A 16,984-nucleotide genomic window follows, 5' to 3' on the forward strand; every position below is an offset into this window, starting at 1 on the left:
CCAGACCTGCAAGCTTCCTTCATGGTAAGTGCCCTATACAGGTATACCATTTTTTATCTTTTATACCAGATTTTTACTGTACGTTTCCTATTTTGATACACACATACTTACCACTGCATTACAACTGCCTACAGTATTAAGTACAGTAACATACTAAACAGGTTTGTAGCCTAGGATCAACAGACTATACAACATAGCCTAGGTGTGTAGCATGCTACACTATCTAGGTTTGTATAAATACACTCTATGATGTTCACACAATGATGAAATTGCCTATGGTGCATTTCTCAGAAAGTAACTCCATCGTTAAGTGATTCAAGACTGTATATTTTGCTGGTAAGAAAGAGTAGCAAAGAGTCCCTTCTCACCAGAACCACAAACTTCCTCAAATCCAGGACTGGCTCGGTGAGGAGGGGGAGGAAAAGAATATGCTATCCAGACCAGAGGCATTCCATCTTAAGGTGAACTATGTTACTAAACAGGGTCTCATGTTTGTAGGAAAGCCTCTAATTAAATTACAATAAACAGACTTCTGATTAAAAAAAAAAAAACAAGAAAGCGGCAGGCTCAGTGGCTCACGCCTGTAATCCCAACACTGTGGGAGGCTGAGACAGGAGGATAACTTGAGCCCAGGAGTTCAAAACCAGCCTGAGCAACATAGGGAGACCCTGTCTCTATGTAATATATATTATATATGTGTATATATATAAAAATATATATACGTATATAATATATATTATACATAATATAAATTATATATATATATATATATATTTTAAATTAGTTGGGGATGGTAGTGCATGCCTGTGATCCCAGCTACTCGGGAGGCTGAGGCTGCAGTGAGCCATGATCATGCCTGGGCAACACAGTGAGATCCTATCTTAAAAAAAACAAAACAAAACAAAACAAAATACAAAAACACGGCCAGGCGCAGTGGCTCATGCCTGTAATCCCACCACTTTGGGAGGCCAAGGCGGGCAAATTACGAGGTCAGGAGTTCGACCAGCCTGGCCAACATGGTGAAACCTCGTCTCTACTAAAAATACAAAAATTAGCCAGGTGTGGTGGCGGGCACCTGTAATCCCAGCTACTCGGAAGGCTGAGGCAGGAGAATCACTTGAACCTGGGAGGTGGAGATTGCAGTGAGCTGAGATCGTGCCACTGCACTTCAGCCTGGGCAACAAGAGCAAAACTCCGTCTCAAGAAAAGCCAACCAAACAAAACACAACCCCAAAACAAGTAAGCTAAGCACTTAGATCCTGTTCTTAAACATGTTTCCACTTCATGTGTCCAAATGATACAGTATAAAAATACATGCACTGCCAGTTATTATCTAGGAATAGATATGTTCTGGCGTATTCTATCTTCAGTACCCACAGTCTACAGAATCAGACCACCTGGGTTCAAATCACAGCTCTCCAAACTAATAAATCCCTCTGTGCAGGTTCCCATGGCTATAAAATAGGAATAATACTAATATCCATACATCATAAAACTGCAATTAGAATTAAGTAAATTAATGCATGTAACATGCTTAGAACAGTGCCTGTTACACAATGCCAATGAAAGATGTCTATTTTTACATAATAAAAATTATATGACCAACCTCACTTCAGAACAGTTGCCACACTGCACGCTGGTGAATAGGTCACAGACTAAACACGAATTGCATAATTAGAAACACTTTGTTTGCCTAACAATTCTTGATGCCAACTCTTTGAACACAGTCATTAAACAGTAATAATTATTTTTGATGAGACCCTGATTCTATTATCCATCACATACTATATTTCTAGATGATGCCATGCTTTCTGTCTCTCCTTCTAGCTTTCATATCTGCTGCCCCATGTGCCCAAAACTCACCCACACTCCCTCCTTCTCTTGGCCCGGCAAACTCTTACTCTTCAAGTTTAAAAACACTTCCTCGGCTGGGCACGGTGGCTCCTGCCTGTAATCCCAGCACTTTGGGAGGCCGAGGCAGGCGGATCACAAGGTTCGAGACCAGCCTGACCAACATGGTGAAACCCTGTCTCTACTAAAAAATACCACAATTCGCCGGGTGTGGTGGCATGCACCTGTAATCTCAGCTACTCAGGAGGCTGAGGCAGGAGAATTGCTTGAACCCGGGAGGCGGAGGTTGCAGTGAGCCAAGATCACGTCACTGCATTCCAGCCTGGGCCACAGAAATTTCATGTTTCATGACTGTGTTTTCCATTACATAGGGATGCCTTTCTTGTTCACCTGGCTTACCGGTAAATGCATATTATGCATTCAATGAATGTCCAATTAATTGAACTGAAAAAAAAATCTCATGAATGGATAAAGAGATACACAAATCACAAGGTTACAGAAAACTGAAATTTGGCCTTGGGATCGGCCTATGTTACTAAAACCACTTTGTCCCTGCCTCATACTAAGATGGTAATCTAGCTGTCTTTAAGAGTCACAAAAAAACAAAACAAAAACAGCTACTTACTAACATTTTCCTGAATATAAGCTATAAAGTAATCTTAAGAAAGTTATACAGCAATAAAAAAATCACCAGTAGTCTCATGATATAAATGTTACAGTTCTTTCTAGTGTTTCCTTAACTACAATGCCTTCAATCCCTAGAACTGTAAAGACTTTGAAAATATAAATTCATTTGCCCAAAATTAACCAAACTGACAGAGACATAATGTGAAGGTATTGAAAACTAAAAAAAAATCTGAAAATCTAAAGACAACATAGCCAATTGTTTCAACACAAAATATGTCAATCTTAGATTCTGAAACCAGTATCTAAAATTACTTTAAATTACAGTAGAATCCTAATTATTCAGAAGCATCTCAGTTACTGGCCAATTCAAAACTGTAAAAATGTCTGTGCCTAAGTACTCAAATTTTAGAATAGCTTCATCCAGGATTATTTTTTTTTGAGACGGAGTCTCACTCTGTTGCCCAGGCTGGAGTGCAGCGGCGCGATCTCGGCTCACTGCAAGCTCTGCCGCTCCCAAGTTCACGCCATTCTCCTGCCTCAGCCTCCCGACTAGCTGGGACTACAGGCACCCGCCACCACGCCCGGCTAATTTTTTTGTATTTTCAGTAGAGACGGGGTTTCACCGTGTTAGCCAGGATGGTCTCGATCTCCTGACCTTGTGATCCTCCTGCCTCGGCCTCCCAAAGTGCTGGGATTACAGGCGTGAGCCACCGCGCCTGGCCAGGATTTTTAAAAAATATAAAATGCCCCCAATGGTGTCATGTAGCCCTTGAAAGAATGAATAATAATGAAGTATTTCTGTTGATTCTGAGGACTCTTAACCAATTATCCAGTTCTTCCAACCACACAGTCATGTTTCTGCCACAAGAGACCCTAGGGGCATCAATCACTTCACTTGGGAAGAAATTTTAAAAGCTGCTAAGATTTGAGCTGAAGTTAAAAGATTCCCTATTATTTCATCCCCTAATTGGTATATCCACGTTGATTCCTTCATACATTACATTTGCAAAGAAAATTTCAACTCTATAATGAAACAACAGTCCAACTCGTTTTTCACATACACACATAAGAATTCTTTTTCTTGATATATTATTACATATACTATGCCTCTCAGATTTATTTTGTTTTTAGAAAGCAGCACTGTATAAGATACAAATTTGGCACCTAAATCAGAACTATGATTACTATAATTGTAATGTCAAAAACCCCTGCTGGATGCTGCTGTCCTCATTTCCTTGTTTCTAGTATTTATTTCTATAGCACATATGCATTCATAATTCATTATAACAGAAAATACAATGTGTGTTCAGAATCCATACAACTTGAATCTGTAGCATATTTCCTTCTTAAATCCATTTACACAGGTAAATTATCCTATAAGGTATAGGGAAAAAAGAAGAACCGAATTGTACATCAGGAATCTGGTCATCCAACTTCTTTGGCCTCCAAATTCCTCACCAGAGAAAGAAAGGGATAGAACAGACATTCTCTAATGTGTAAAACTCTGGTGGCTCACTCCCAGCACTTTGGGAGGCCGAGGTGGGTGGATTACGAGGTCAGGAGATTGAAACCATCCTGGCCAACATGGTGAAACTCGTCTCTACCAAAAATAAAAAATTAGCTGGGTGTGGTGGCACGTGCCTGTAATTCCAGCTACTCGGGAGGCTGAGGCAGGAGAATCGCTTGAACCTGGGAGGTGGAGATTGCAGTGAGCTGAGTTCATGCCACTGCACTCCAGCCTGGCGACAGAGCGAGACTCCATCTCAAAAAAAAAAAAAAAAAAAAAAACCAAAAAAGTCTGGTTTTAAGAGTGGTCATTAACACGTGTGGAAAAAATTCCAAACTTCAGCAAAGCAAATGCATAACATTTCCAGTCACAGTCATTTAGCACAATGAATACTAAAAGTGCTTGATAATTTGACAAAACTTAATTTCGATTGTGCGGGAGTTGATCAATCTGGACTAAAGAACTGCTTGACACAGAGGAACTTAAAAAAGAATACTGAACTGACTGCTATTTTTAACTTACTTTCAGTTATGTTCACATTTCATAATCAAAACATTAGATAGTATATTAAAACAGTATCTTTAGAGCCTGAAAGTTTAATCACTACCAAAAGCAGTCCAGGGATTCTTAACATGGAGCACATGGAGACCTAGGGAATCCACAAATAAACTTGGCAAGAATCTGAATCCTCAGAAGTCATACGTTAAAAAAAATAGCTTTTTTTCCTAGGAAGAGGTCAGAAAATTCTTCAGTGAGACAACTGAAAGAACTAAAGAACCACTGTTCCTGGTCAAATTTTTTACAAGTTTTTTTTTTAATTCCAAAGGTGATTTTAATTACAACTTATAACAAATCCGTCTTCATCATGAGTTTTTTTTTTTTTTTTTTTTTTTTTTTTAAGAGACAGAGTCTTGCTTCTATTACCCAGGCTGGGGTGCAGTGGTGCCACTAATAGGTCACTGCAGCCTTGGCCTCCTGGATTCAAAGGATCCTCCTGCCTCAGTCTTCTGTTAGGATTACTGCATGAACCACCATACCTGGCTAAGTTCCCCTGCCCCCACCCGGAGGTAGGTATATTTCTGAAACATCATGGTAACTTTTCCATGCCTTTTTTAGCTGGAAAAAAACATTATCAGAAAAGTATTTTCAGAGCTTAAAACAACAGGTAGGCCAGGCGCAGTGGCTCACACCTGTAGTCCCAGCACTTTGGGAAACTGAGGGCAGCAGATCACCAAAGGTCAGGAGTTCGAGACCAGCCTGACCAACATGGTGAAACCCTGCCTCTACTAAAAATACAAAAATTAGCTGGGCATGGTGGCATACACCTGTAATCCCAGCTACTAGGGAGGCTGAGGCAGGAGAATTGCTTGAACCCAGGGGGCAGAGGTTGCAGTAAGCCGAGATCACGCCATTGCACTCCAGCCTGGGCAACAACAGCAAAACTTCATCTCAAAAAAAAGAAAAAAAAAAAAAAAGTCCAACGCAGAGAGTAAAGCTACTCCAGAGGCTGAGGCAGGAGAACTGCTTGAACCTGGGAGGCAAAGGTTGCAGTAAGCCAAGATTGTGCCATTGCACTCCAGCCTGGGCAACAGAGCAAGACTCCTGTCTCAAATAAATAAATAAATAAATAAATGGTGAGTTTTCTAAATCACTTTTCTTACCAAAAAAAATACGCTATGCACTAGAATACCTATCAAATGAGTGGCTTTTAAACAGTAATAGGAAAAAATAATGCGTGTACTTCAAAAAATCCTATTAAAAAAGTAAACTGAAGTCTCAATGTAAAATCATCCGTATCCGATTTTTAAGAATTTGAGGCTAAATCACACCAAATAGAAAAGTTTTCCACTGCACTTCAGCCTGGGTGACAGAGACCCTGTCTCAAAAAATTAATTAAATGTATTTTTTTGAGTAAATTTTTCAGCACCATAGACAAGGGACCAGTGGGGAAGGGAGACATAAAGTAAATTTTGCGAAAGACTGGTAACATTCTAATTCCAGCAGGTTGACTCACTAGGTTTTAATCAAATAAGTCAACCCCTAGGGTAAGTTAACTACTTTTTCCCAAGACTGTATTTTATCATTTTCATTATTATAATTATTACTATTTTGAGATAGGGTTTCACTCTGTCGCCCAGGCTGGAGTGCAGTGGCGCGACCTGCGCGACCTAGGCTCACTGCAGTCTCAACTTCCTGGGCCAAACCAATCCTCCCATCTGTCTCCTGAGTAGCTGGGACTACAGATGTGTGCCACAACACCTGGCTAGTTTTCATTTTATTTTTTTGTACAGACAAGGTCTCACTATGTTGTACAGCCCAGTCTCGAAACCTTGGGCTCAAGGGATCCTCCCGCCTCAGCCTCCCAAAGTACTGAGATTATAGGCATGAGCCACAGTGCCCAGCCCTCATGATTAATTCTGAAAAGACGATTAAAGGAATGTCAGTCACTATATCAATGTAACACGTAAAGCTGAAACAGATTTGGTTTTGACCAAGGCCGTAACTATAGATCTCACTTATCAGTTCCCGAAAGTGATTCTTCTTTATGACAGGATTATTCAGAACCTCTCATTTGAGGGACATTTTAGGTCCTCTTAACCTTTGTGACTTTAAGCTTTAACTGTTCACTTTTTTTTTTGGTGGAGACGGAGATCTCACTATGTTCCTCAGGCTGGTCTCGACTCCTGGCTTCAAGCAATCCTTGGGCCTCAGTCTCCCAAAGAGCTGTTATTACAGGTGTGAACCACCGTGCCCAGCTTCAGTCACTTTTATTGGCTAAAAGAGCTTTGGTCCAGAAGATAAGGCAGAAAAACGAAACCAAAGATTCTAGCTTAAAACAGAACTATCAAGACTCAATATCACTCACACTTGTGCAAAATGCCATACATACAAAACTTCATTACAGCATTTTTTATATAACACAATTTAGGAAACATTCTGAAAGTTATGAATAAGCAATTAGTTACAATAAAGTCTAGGCCAGGCACAGTGGTTCACGCTTGTAACCCCAGCACTTTGGGAGGCCGAGGTGGAAGAATCACTTGAGCCTAGCAGATCGAGAACAGCCTGGGCAACATGGCAAGACCCCATCTCTATTGAAAAAGTATTAAATTTCCAATATTTAAAAAAATAAAATAAAGTCTAACCATAAGGTTCCATTAAACAGCCCTTTGGAAAAAAAAAATGAGCCAAAGCGGGACACTATGATGCATGCCTGTAATCCCAGATACTGGAGGCTGAAAGTAGAGGATCACCTGATATCAGGAATTTGAGGCTGTATGTATATAGTGTACTATGATCACGCCTGTGGAAAGCCACTGCACTCCAGCCTGGGCAACAAAGCAGCGATCTGTCTCTTAAAAAAAATAAAAAAGGCAACTTGAAGATACATAGGTGGTTAGAGGGGAACAGAAGGGAATCAAGGTATTTGCATGAGGAGAAGACGCCTAACTTATAGCAGAGAGTTGCTCTGGTCTTCTTGTAAGGATACACAATAAAAATAGTGGTTGAAGTCGGGTGCAGTGGCTCACACCTGTAATCCTAGCACTTTGGGAGGCTGAGGCAGGTGGATGGATCACTTGAGAAGAGGAGTTTGAGACCAGCATTGCCAACATAGAGAAACCCCATCTCTACTAAAAATTAGCCAGGCATGGTGGCACGTGCCTGTAGTCTCAGCTACTTAAGAGACTGAGGCAGGAGAATCACTTGAACCTGGGAGGTGGAGTTTGCAGTGAAACAAGGTTGTACCACTGCACTCCAGCCTGGGCAACAGGGAGAGACTCCGTCTCAAAAAACAAACAAAAACAGTGGTTGTCTAAGCAGGGGAACTGGAATGCTGAAGGACAGATGAGGGATTCTCTATGTATCCTTCAGAGCCTTTCCAATGTGCTCTATGTGTGCATTTCCTAGTTAATAACAAAAGATACATAAGCAGAGTAGGCACACAAAAAAGAAATAATGTAGAAGATTGATGTTGGTTTTTAGATGAGCTTATGGGTGGAAAATGAGACTAGCTTTAACTTTTAGCTCAGACATTGGTTCAGACAGAATATACCAAGCAGTAACAATGTCAAAAATTATCGCTTATTGAGATTAAGGCTCATCTATTCAGTTAGTCTATTAATATTTCAGTATCTACTATGTGCCAAGGATTGGTCTAGGCATGAATGAGCAATGCCCGGGATATCCAAGAATCCCTAACTTCATGAAGGTTTAATGGGGAATAGAGAGAAATAAACAGTAAATAACGTAACTTTGAACAGTAATAAGCACTTATACAGAAGAAAGGGAGATAGGAGGATAAAATTGTGGGGGAGGAAAAAGGGAAACTGGTTTATAGGGGACAGGTTAGGTAGAGAGTATGACATATGAGCTAAGAACGGAACAACTGGACAAAGCAAGCAATGCAGCAAACAGGAGGAAAGTCCTGTGACTGGAATAAGCTCAACCACTTATTGTTCAGGGTACAGCAAAGCAACAGTGTGGCCACAGTGGAGTGACCCAAGAAGAGAAGTGCAGATGCGCTCAGAAGTAGGCATCCCAGATGAATGTAGGGCCTTATAGCTAAGGGGGGGAAAGGCAAGATTCTAATGTAAGTGTGATGAGAACCTCTACAGAGTTTTTAGCAGGGGAGTAACATGGTCTATATTTTAAGAAGATAACACTAGCTGCTGCTCCAAAGTAGGCTAATACAGGAGGCCAGGCAGTAAATGATGGAAGTGAACAGATGTTTGAAAGACACAGGGGGGAAAGTGTCTGATTTAGTGCATATATTGAAAGCAGAACCTACAGAATTAGCTACTGGATTAGATACAGGAATCTAAATGAGATAGCAACTGGGTGAATAGTAGTCCAGAAAATCATCTTGTATTTGTAGTTAGTCATTTTACAGTAACAACAGACAGGGGAATGTTACACTAATCAAGATCCAAATTCTGCCTCTTACCAGCTTTACCTTAGGAAAGTCATTTAAGTCAGTTTCTAGACTGCAAAATATATTGTCTAGTTCACAAAAATGTCTGTAAGAATCAAATGGTTAAGAAATCTACAAATGTAAATAGTGATCATTGTAAGTTAGAAAGCATCATATTAACAGTCATGCAAATCAAGCCACCTTATTTTAACATTTTCATTAGATGAGAATGGTAACACTGATGTAATATCAACACTAAATTTCATCCTTTGAAAGTCAAAGGTCAGGCGGGGCACAGTGGCTCATGCCTGTGATCCCAGCACTTTGGGAGGCTGAAGTGGGTGGATTGTGTGAGGTCAAGAGTTTGAGACCAGCCTGGGCAACATGGCGAAACCCTGTCTCTACAAAAAGTAGCTGGGTGTGGTGGCATGCACCTTGCAGTCCCAGCTATTCAGGAGGCTTAAGTGGGAGGATCATCTAAGACCAGGAGATCTAGGCTGTGGTAAGCCATGACCCTGCCACTGCACTGCAGCCTGGGAGCGCAGTGAGACGAGTCTCAAGAAAAGAAAAAGAAAAAAGAAAAGAAGAAAGTCAAAGATTACCCAGAAATAAAACAAATTAACAGTCCAATCTACAAAGTCATGTCCCTATTGCCTCAGGACAATACTGCTACCCCCATCCACCATACAGAACTTTGTATAGTGATTGACAGAAAAGAGGCAACTTTTAAAAATAAATTGATTTTTTTTAAAGCATTGTCACTGATTATGAACAACCTACATAACACAAGCATGGACACTTTTAAAAATCTAGTATTTTAGTCTTCTGTTTAAGGATTGGAGAAAACCATCCTTTTAAGCTATAAATGACATTAAACTAATAAGATAAAACCCAAATCAAGGTACCATTCATTAGATAGATGTTCTCAACAAGATACCGTAAAATTAAGATTATATATCACAGTATGAGTTACTACTTAGTTTGAACAGCAAAATGTAAATGCCCAGTGTAAATTAAATTACTGTGTGCCAAATGAATTGAATCATGAGGACTTCAACTTATTGCCTTAAACCATTTCTGTAAATTTATAAACAAGGTTCCACAGAATTTATTTTTTCATCCAAGGCTTTCATATTACCGGGCATATCTTCATAACCAGAAATAGAAAAATGCGTGTTAAATGTTTAGTTCCTTATGTATTTTAAAGAATTATCATGAATGTCAACTTGCATTATATACTTAGTCAATAACCTAAGTAACAACAAAAACAAGGATATTTGATGTATGGCTCTATCACTCCCTATTCATTTTTCAACTGGGGCCTCAATAAACATGATCTTTGGGGACCATGTGACTGCATTATAAATAAAACCACGTTGTAAGGACCTGCCAATACATATGACAATTAAAACTCCTTGGACAGAATCCTAGATAAATCCACACACAACAAATTTCGGACTATGAAGATTCACATTATTAGACTCCAGTGCTCCCTGACAATCTGCTCTACTTCTCTCATTTCTAAGAATTTCTACCATACAAAAACGTCTTATTTCTCTACATCAGCACCCTTAGGTCAGTGACATCTTCCTCATCTCAGATATATTTAAATGCAATTGGATGAAGCGGTATACAGTACAACATCCTCAAAGCCTAATAGGTCTTCCACTTAGTATGCATCTCCCCACAGATTTCACAAGAATGAACAAGATTAACACACACGTTCACCAGGTTATATCAAGCAAAATGATGCTGCAACTGAGTCATTTTAACTGGCGCATTTAGCCACATAAATGTTCAATTAATTTCCTTCATAAAAGCTGACACAAAAATTTAAGGTTTAGTTGTTGTGATGACAAGGAATATCTCACGTCTGAAGGCTTGTCGATATTTCCTTAAGACTTTACAAAATCAAAGAATCGAAAATGTCATGGTTCCATATATACTTGTCAAAACACAGTATTCATAAACAGCCAATTAATAATTAAAACGCACAAAATTAAGGGGCAAAAGATGTCACGAGATCCCCCATAGAGGCCAAGGTAGGAAGATCTCTGAAGCCAGGAGTTTTGGAATCCGCCTGGGCACTATAGCGAGGCCTCATATCTACGAAAAAGAGAGGAGAGAGAGAAGAGAGAAGAGAGAATCCCCCATAACTGCGGCCCTCCCCCAGCCTTGTGTTAAAACTATTTCCTCCGAACAGCTCTGAAAGAGTTTGCCAACCAGAGTAAAATCACTTCGCAGAGATAAACGAGCGGAAACGTATTTAGAAGAGAGAGATCGCGGAAGCAAGGGCAGCGGGGCGCGGGGCCCCCCCGTCCCCGGACCCAGGCAGCCGCCGCAACCAGGGGCGAGCATGTGCTGACCGCGGCAAGACGCGCGGGCCTCCCAGAGCCACTTCCCGGGGCGCAGGGCCCCGCCCGGCCTGACCCTCCCGGTTCATTCATTCTGCACCCGCGGCTGCCGCACCTCCGCGGCCCAGTCGGGGCGGAGAAGAGGGGCTCGGCTGCCGAGGGACCTTGTCGGGCCACAATCCCCGCCAGGAGTCCGAGCCCCGCCGCGATTCCCGCGCGCCCGCGGCCTCCGGCGGGGGGTGGTCTCAGAAGCTATGGAGGCCCGCGCCCAAACCCAGAGACCCGCAGCCTTGCCGCCCCACCCTCCGCCGGGGCGCGGGACAGCACTCCCCAGCCCGCCGGGCGGCCGCCTGAAAGCCCCGGGTCCCCGCTGTCCGGCTGCCCCGCCGCGGCCGGAAGTCTCCCCGGAGCCCCCTCCCCAGCACCCGACTTCCCTCGCCGCCGCGGCCAACCCCTCTCCGCGCCGCCTCGGGCCTCCCAGAGCGGGCGGGCCGCGGGCCGAAGGAGGCGAGAGGCCGCGCTGCCTGCCCAGCTAAGCCGACGAGAGCAGAGCGAAGAGCTGGAGGCCGGCCTGGGCGGTTACCTTAATGATCCTGCGGGGCAGCCCGGCCATCTTGTCAGAACCCGAGTTCGGCCTCTGATCTCGTCTCCGGCTCCTCTCGCCTCACGCACGAGTGGAAGTCCCGGGCTCCACTTCCGGGGGACGTTGCCGCGCCCGGCGCCGCAGCCGCCGCCGAGGCCCCTCGGGAAATGTAGTCCCTGCTCGGGCGCGGGCTCGGGCTCGGGCGGGCTTCCCTCCGACCTGGCCCCCTCCCCCGTACGCCCCGCCCAACCGCGGCCCGGGATGGCGGAAGTGACGCTCTGCGGCGGTGCAGGGACTTGGGAGAGGCCGCGCGGGGAGGCGCGGGGCTCCGGCGCTCGTGGCCGAGCCTGCCCGCGACAGTGGTACGGCACGGCCCGCGCGCGCCCGCGCGCGCGGCTCTCTTAACCGTGGCCACGCCCGCGCCGGTGGAAGACGTAACAGAGGCCTGGCCTCCGACGTAGCCCATTCATTCATTCACGCGTTCGTTCTTTCAGCTCAGCCTGCATTGCGCGCGTTCCCTGCTGTGAACGACTGAGGTGGGGCTCATCGTCTTGCTCCTTCCTCAAAGGGAGGGCAAGACTGAAACTCGGTGGCAAAGCTCTGACTGGGGGTCTCTCCAGTTACTCACACGCTGTTGGGGGAGTTTTGATGTTTAAATTGTATAAATCGGACCTCTCACACGCCCCGTAGGCCCAGGGTAGGCAGAAGGAAAAGGGTTTGGAGCGAGTTGGAGGCGGGAAGAATGGTTCTGAACGCCTAGACCTAACAGTTGAGACTCAGAATTGTTAACAGGACGAATGACCAAGGAGAGGTTTAAAGAACCCAGAGTAATCCGTGAACCAGAGATTACTCATAGAGTGCGAGGTCCTATGAGAGAATTAGAGTGGGGGTGCCCGAAAATTGAATTGTTGGGGAAGCATTTTATCCTGATGACGGATGGTTTGCTGTGTGATGGACTGTTTGCAAGCACTTGACTTCATCTTCACAGCAATCGTAAGGAGGAGGTGTTGTTTCCATTTTACAAATGAGGCTTAGAGAGTTAACCTTTTCCAAGGAGCTGTTTTGTCCCTAGGCAGATCCGCCAAGACCTGGCCCTTAACTACTTAACCACAGTGTTTCCTAGCACACTAACAGACGGTAGATGGTGAATAAATGAAGACAGGACTGACCATGCCTCCCAGGAACTTACATTCTAATGGAGAAGAGAGCCCCGTAAACAATTAGTTACAATCCAATGTGTTAAGGGCTGTAATAGAGGTTCCTCCAAGGTGCTATTTTAGCAGAGAGGCATTAACTGCTTGAGAACTCAGGGAAGCCTTCTTAAATAAGTGGAGTCCTAAATGATGAGTAAGAACCTATCTGACCTTGTAGGGAAGAGTATGCCAAGCATAGGAAATGGCCTGTGAAATGGCATTGAGCTATGAGAGAGAAAAAATAGTGCACTAAAGAAACTGGAGCTCTGAATACAAGAAACCTACTAAGAACAATAAGAAATATTTAGTGCTGGCACGATGCTAAATGATTACATAAATTTAATACGTCATTCAATTATAAAACAGATGAGGTAGGCTCTATTATTAACAGAACGTTTTAGATGAGAAGCCAAGGTTCAGAAGTAATAATGAGAATTTCAAACAACCAGAAGTCTGCAGTAGGTGGTTCTGTGACTAGAAGAATCTGCAAAAGTAAATGAAACTGGACAAATATACTTTTCAGAATATTTTATAGAGGACCCAGGATAATTCATGCTGGTAGGCAGAAAGGCGGAGTGCTGTTGTGTTGGGAGTGTGTAGGTCTGCAGTCTGGGCAGGGCTTGGCAGGAAGGCACACTCTGCTTGTGCTGCATCAGCCTGTGCAACCAGAAAATTGGCTTCCGTGTTGGTTCACAAGGCGAGCAAGTTGGTGCTGGCTTTTAATTTCACTCCAGGTGGGCCTCTCCCTGGGGCATCTTGGGCTTCCCCATTGCATGGTGGCTGGGCTCCAAGAGTAAGTGTTCTAGCAAGCTGAAATGGACACTAAATCGCCCTTTTTGACCCAGCCATGGAAATCACATGGCCTCGTGGAAGTCACATGGCATCACAATAACCATAATCCATCAGTCAACCAGCCACAAAACCCACCCTGTCTCAAGGGCAGGGAACATGGACACCACCTCTTGAAAGGGGAGCTGCAAAACTCTAGGAACTAGCAGCATATATGTGATGGAAAGTATGGTTGTGGCCAATTTTGGGAAAGAAACTGCCATATGTACAATGTTTGTCAGAGTATGCTTACCAGCCACCCACCTTGGAATCATCTAGGGCACTGTTTTTGTTTGTTTGTTTGTTTGTGTTTTTAAAAAAAGCATTCCTGCAGCTGGAGCCCTTCCCCCAGGGATTCTAATTCTCTAGGTCAGTGCTGAGACCTGGGAATCTGCATTTAAACATCAGGGGTAATTTTGATGGATACTAACACTTGAAGACAAAAAATTCTGAACAGACGAGAACAAAAAAACAATAAGCAAAACAAAAAGAGGTGCCGGGTGCTTTTTTTTTTTTTTTTTTTTGAGACAGTGTCTCACTCTGTCACCCAGGCTGGAGTGCAGTGACATGATCTTGGCTCACTGCAACCTCTCCCTCCGAGATTCAAGCAGTTCTTCTGCCTCAGCCTCCAGAGTAGCTGAGATTACAGGTGTGTGCCACTGCCCCCTGCTAAGTTTCGTATTTTTAGTAGAGTTGGAGTTTCACCATGTTGGCTAAGCTGGTCTCGAATTCCTGGCCTCAAGTGATCCGCCTGCCTCGGCCTTCCAAAATTTTGGGATTACAGGTGTGAGCCACTCCACCTGGCCTCCTTTTGTCTGTTTTCTATCAGAACAGACATAAGTATCATTCAGGTTAAGAGTGAGAGCTCTGGAGCCCCCAGTCTGGGTTTGAAAACACACTTTGCTTAATTTCTCTGTCCTTTGTTTTCTTCACCTATTAAATATACTTACCTTCATGTGGTTGTTGGGAAGTTTAAATGATGTAATTTGTATAAGGTACTTAGAACAGTACACAGCACTTAGCAATCACTTATTTTTTGTAATTTCATAGAACCATGTGTAGTTTTCTTTAGGAAACCAGATTTTTAAAACTTGATAGTATAACCTTGTTTGGTAGAGATTGGTTTGATGGCATAACATTCTCTGAGAGTATTAACACTTTAACGTATACATTTTTCCTGTCTCTCCAAATTGTTTTTTCTGTTTTTTTCTCTCTTGAGGACAGCTCACACTAAACTCATCTGGAAATGAAAATCTGAACTTCTGATTCATATAAATCCTGTGGAACAGGATATACTCTAGAAGAACAGGTTGTCACAGGGCTGAGATACGGTTCTCAAATTAGAAGGCTAGTTAAGAATCCTATTTACTATACCTAATACAGAGATAGACAACAAAACGGTGGTTACCCGGAGCAGGTTGTGGGGTGGAGTGATGGAGAATCAGAGATGTAGATCAGAGGGTACAAAGTAGCAGATATTTAGGACAAGTCTAGAGAGCCAATGTACCTGAGAACAAGCCTAGAGAGCTAATGTATATGAGAGCTATAGGTAATAAGTTTACACTGTGTATGAGATTCATGCTAAATAAGTAGATTTTAGCTACTGTTCTCGCAAAAACATAGGTAACTATGTGAGATGATGGATATGTTAATTTGCTTCACAATAGTAACCTATTTACTATTGATACACGACATATTCCATAACATCATGTTGTATACATTCAATATACACAATAAAATAATTTAGTTTGGCCACGCACAGTAGCTCACCCCTATAATTCCAGCACTTTGGGAGGCTGCGGCAGGTGGATCACTCGAGGTCAGGAGTTCGAGACCAGCCTGACCAACACGATGAAACCCTGTCTCTACTAAAAATACAAAATTAGCTGGGTGTGGTGGCGCATGCCTGTAATCTCAGCTACTTGGGAGACTGAGACAGGAGAATCACTTGAACCCGGGAGGCAGAGTTTGCAGTTAGCCGAGATGGCACCATTGCACTCCAGCCTGGACAACAAGAGCTAAACTAGGTCTCAAAAAATAAATAAAATAAAAAAAATGTTTTGAGGCAAGGTCTCACTTGTTGCCCAGTCTGGAGTGCAGTGGTACAAACATGGCTTACTGCAGCCTCAGCCTCAACCTCCTGGGCTCAAGTGGGCCTCAGCCTCCTGAGAAGCTGGGACTACAGATGCACACCACCATGCCCGGCTAATTTTTAAATTTTTTTTTAGAAGCAGGGTTTCACCATGTTGCCTAGGATGGTCTCGAACTCCTGGGCTTGAGAGACCCCTCCCACCTCAGCCTCCTGAAGTGCTAGATTACAGACGCGAGCCACCATTCCTGGCCAAAACTTATTTTTAAAAATCCTACTTACTATACCCATAAAATATGATAAAATAGGATATCTAAAAAACTAACTGATCATGTACCTCATAAATGTATATACCTACTATTTACCCACAAAATGTTTTTTTAAAAAACTAATTGGATTCCTTCAGTGGTGGGATATTGAGCAGCGAGAGAACAAATGTAAAAAGGAGGCTTTTTACTGTGTACTCTTATACTTTTTGAATTACGAGCCATGTGAATGTTTTACCTATTCAAAATGTGAAGTATGTATTCAGTTCACTAATTTCGATAGACTGCTCAAGAGGTATTCAAAGCTCTAACAATGCTGATCAGGAATTATATAATACACTCAAAACTCAGCAAAAAGATGCTGGTCCAGGTCCATGGTACTGAATAAATGATGACAGTGGCCAGACAGCTTCACTAAGCTGAGCAGTGCTAGCCATAACTCTTTTTTTTTTTTTTTTTTCTTTTAAGAGACAGGGTCTTGCTCTTTTGCCCCAGGCTGGAGTGCAGTGGCGCAATCGTAATTCAATGTAGTCTCCAACTCCTCCCCACTCAGCCTCCACCATGCCTGGGTAATTTTTAATTTTTTTGTAGAGACTGGGTCTGGCTATGTTGTGCAGGCTGGTCTCAAGCTCCTGGCCTCGAGAAATTCTCCTGCCTCTGCCTCCCAAAATGCTGGACTTACAGGTGTGAGCCACCATGTCTGGCCCAGTACTCTTTTTTCTTTCTTTTTTTCTTTTTTGAGACAGAGTCTCTCGCTTTGTTGCCCAGGCTGGA

The 16,984-nt window shown here is 43.2% G+C and overlaps 2 protein-coding genes across 8 annotated transcripts in view; one reads left to right on the forward strand and one right to left on the reverse strand.

The window, feature by feature from the left end:
* UBE2N (ubiquitin conjugating enzyme E2 N) overlaps positions 1–11,983 on the reverse strand; it is a 35,525-nt gene extending 23,542 nt beyond the window's left edge. Inside the window, exon 1 of the mRNA XM_055237606.2 lies at positions 11,835–11,983. Within this exon, the coding sequence (XP_055093581.1) occupies positions 11,835–11,864 (30 nt within the window). The 5' untranslated portion in view covers positions 11,865–11,983. The remainder of the gene's footprint in view (positions 1–11,834) is intronic.
* Positions 11,984–12,122: 139 nt separating this feature from the next.
* Positions 12,123–16,984, forward strand: part of MRPL42 (mitochondrial ribosomal protein L42) — a 58,813-nt gene continuing 53,951 nt past the window's right edge. For 6 of the 7 annotated variants that reach the window (XM_063614290.1, XM_063614291.1, XM_055237602.2 and 3 more), the window contains exon 1: positions 12,278–12,370. The gene's annotated coding sequence lies outside the window, so the exon portion shown is untranslated. Of the gene's footprint in view, positions 12,371–16,984 lie in introns of all 7 variants that reach the window. The other variant, XM_063614292.1, reaches the window with a different exon arrangement.

Source organism: Symphalangus syndactylus, chromosome 13 (genome assembly GCF_028878055.3).
Source record: "Symphalangus syndactylus isolate Jambi chromosome 13, NHGRI_mSymSyn1-v2.1_pri, whole genome shotgun sequence".
Classification (NCBI taxonomy): Eukaryota; Metazoa; Chordata; class Mammalia; order Primates; family Hylobatidae; genus Symphalangus; species Symphalangus syndactylus.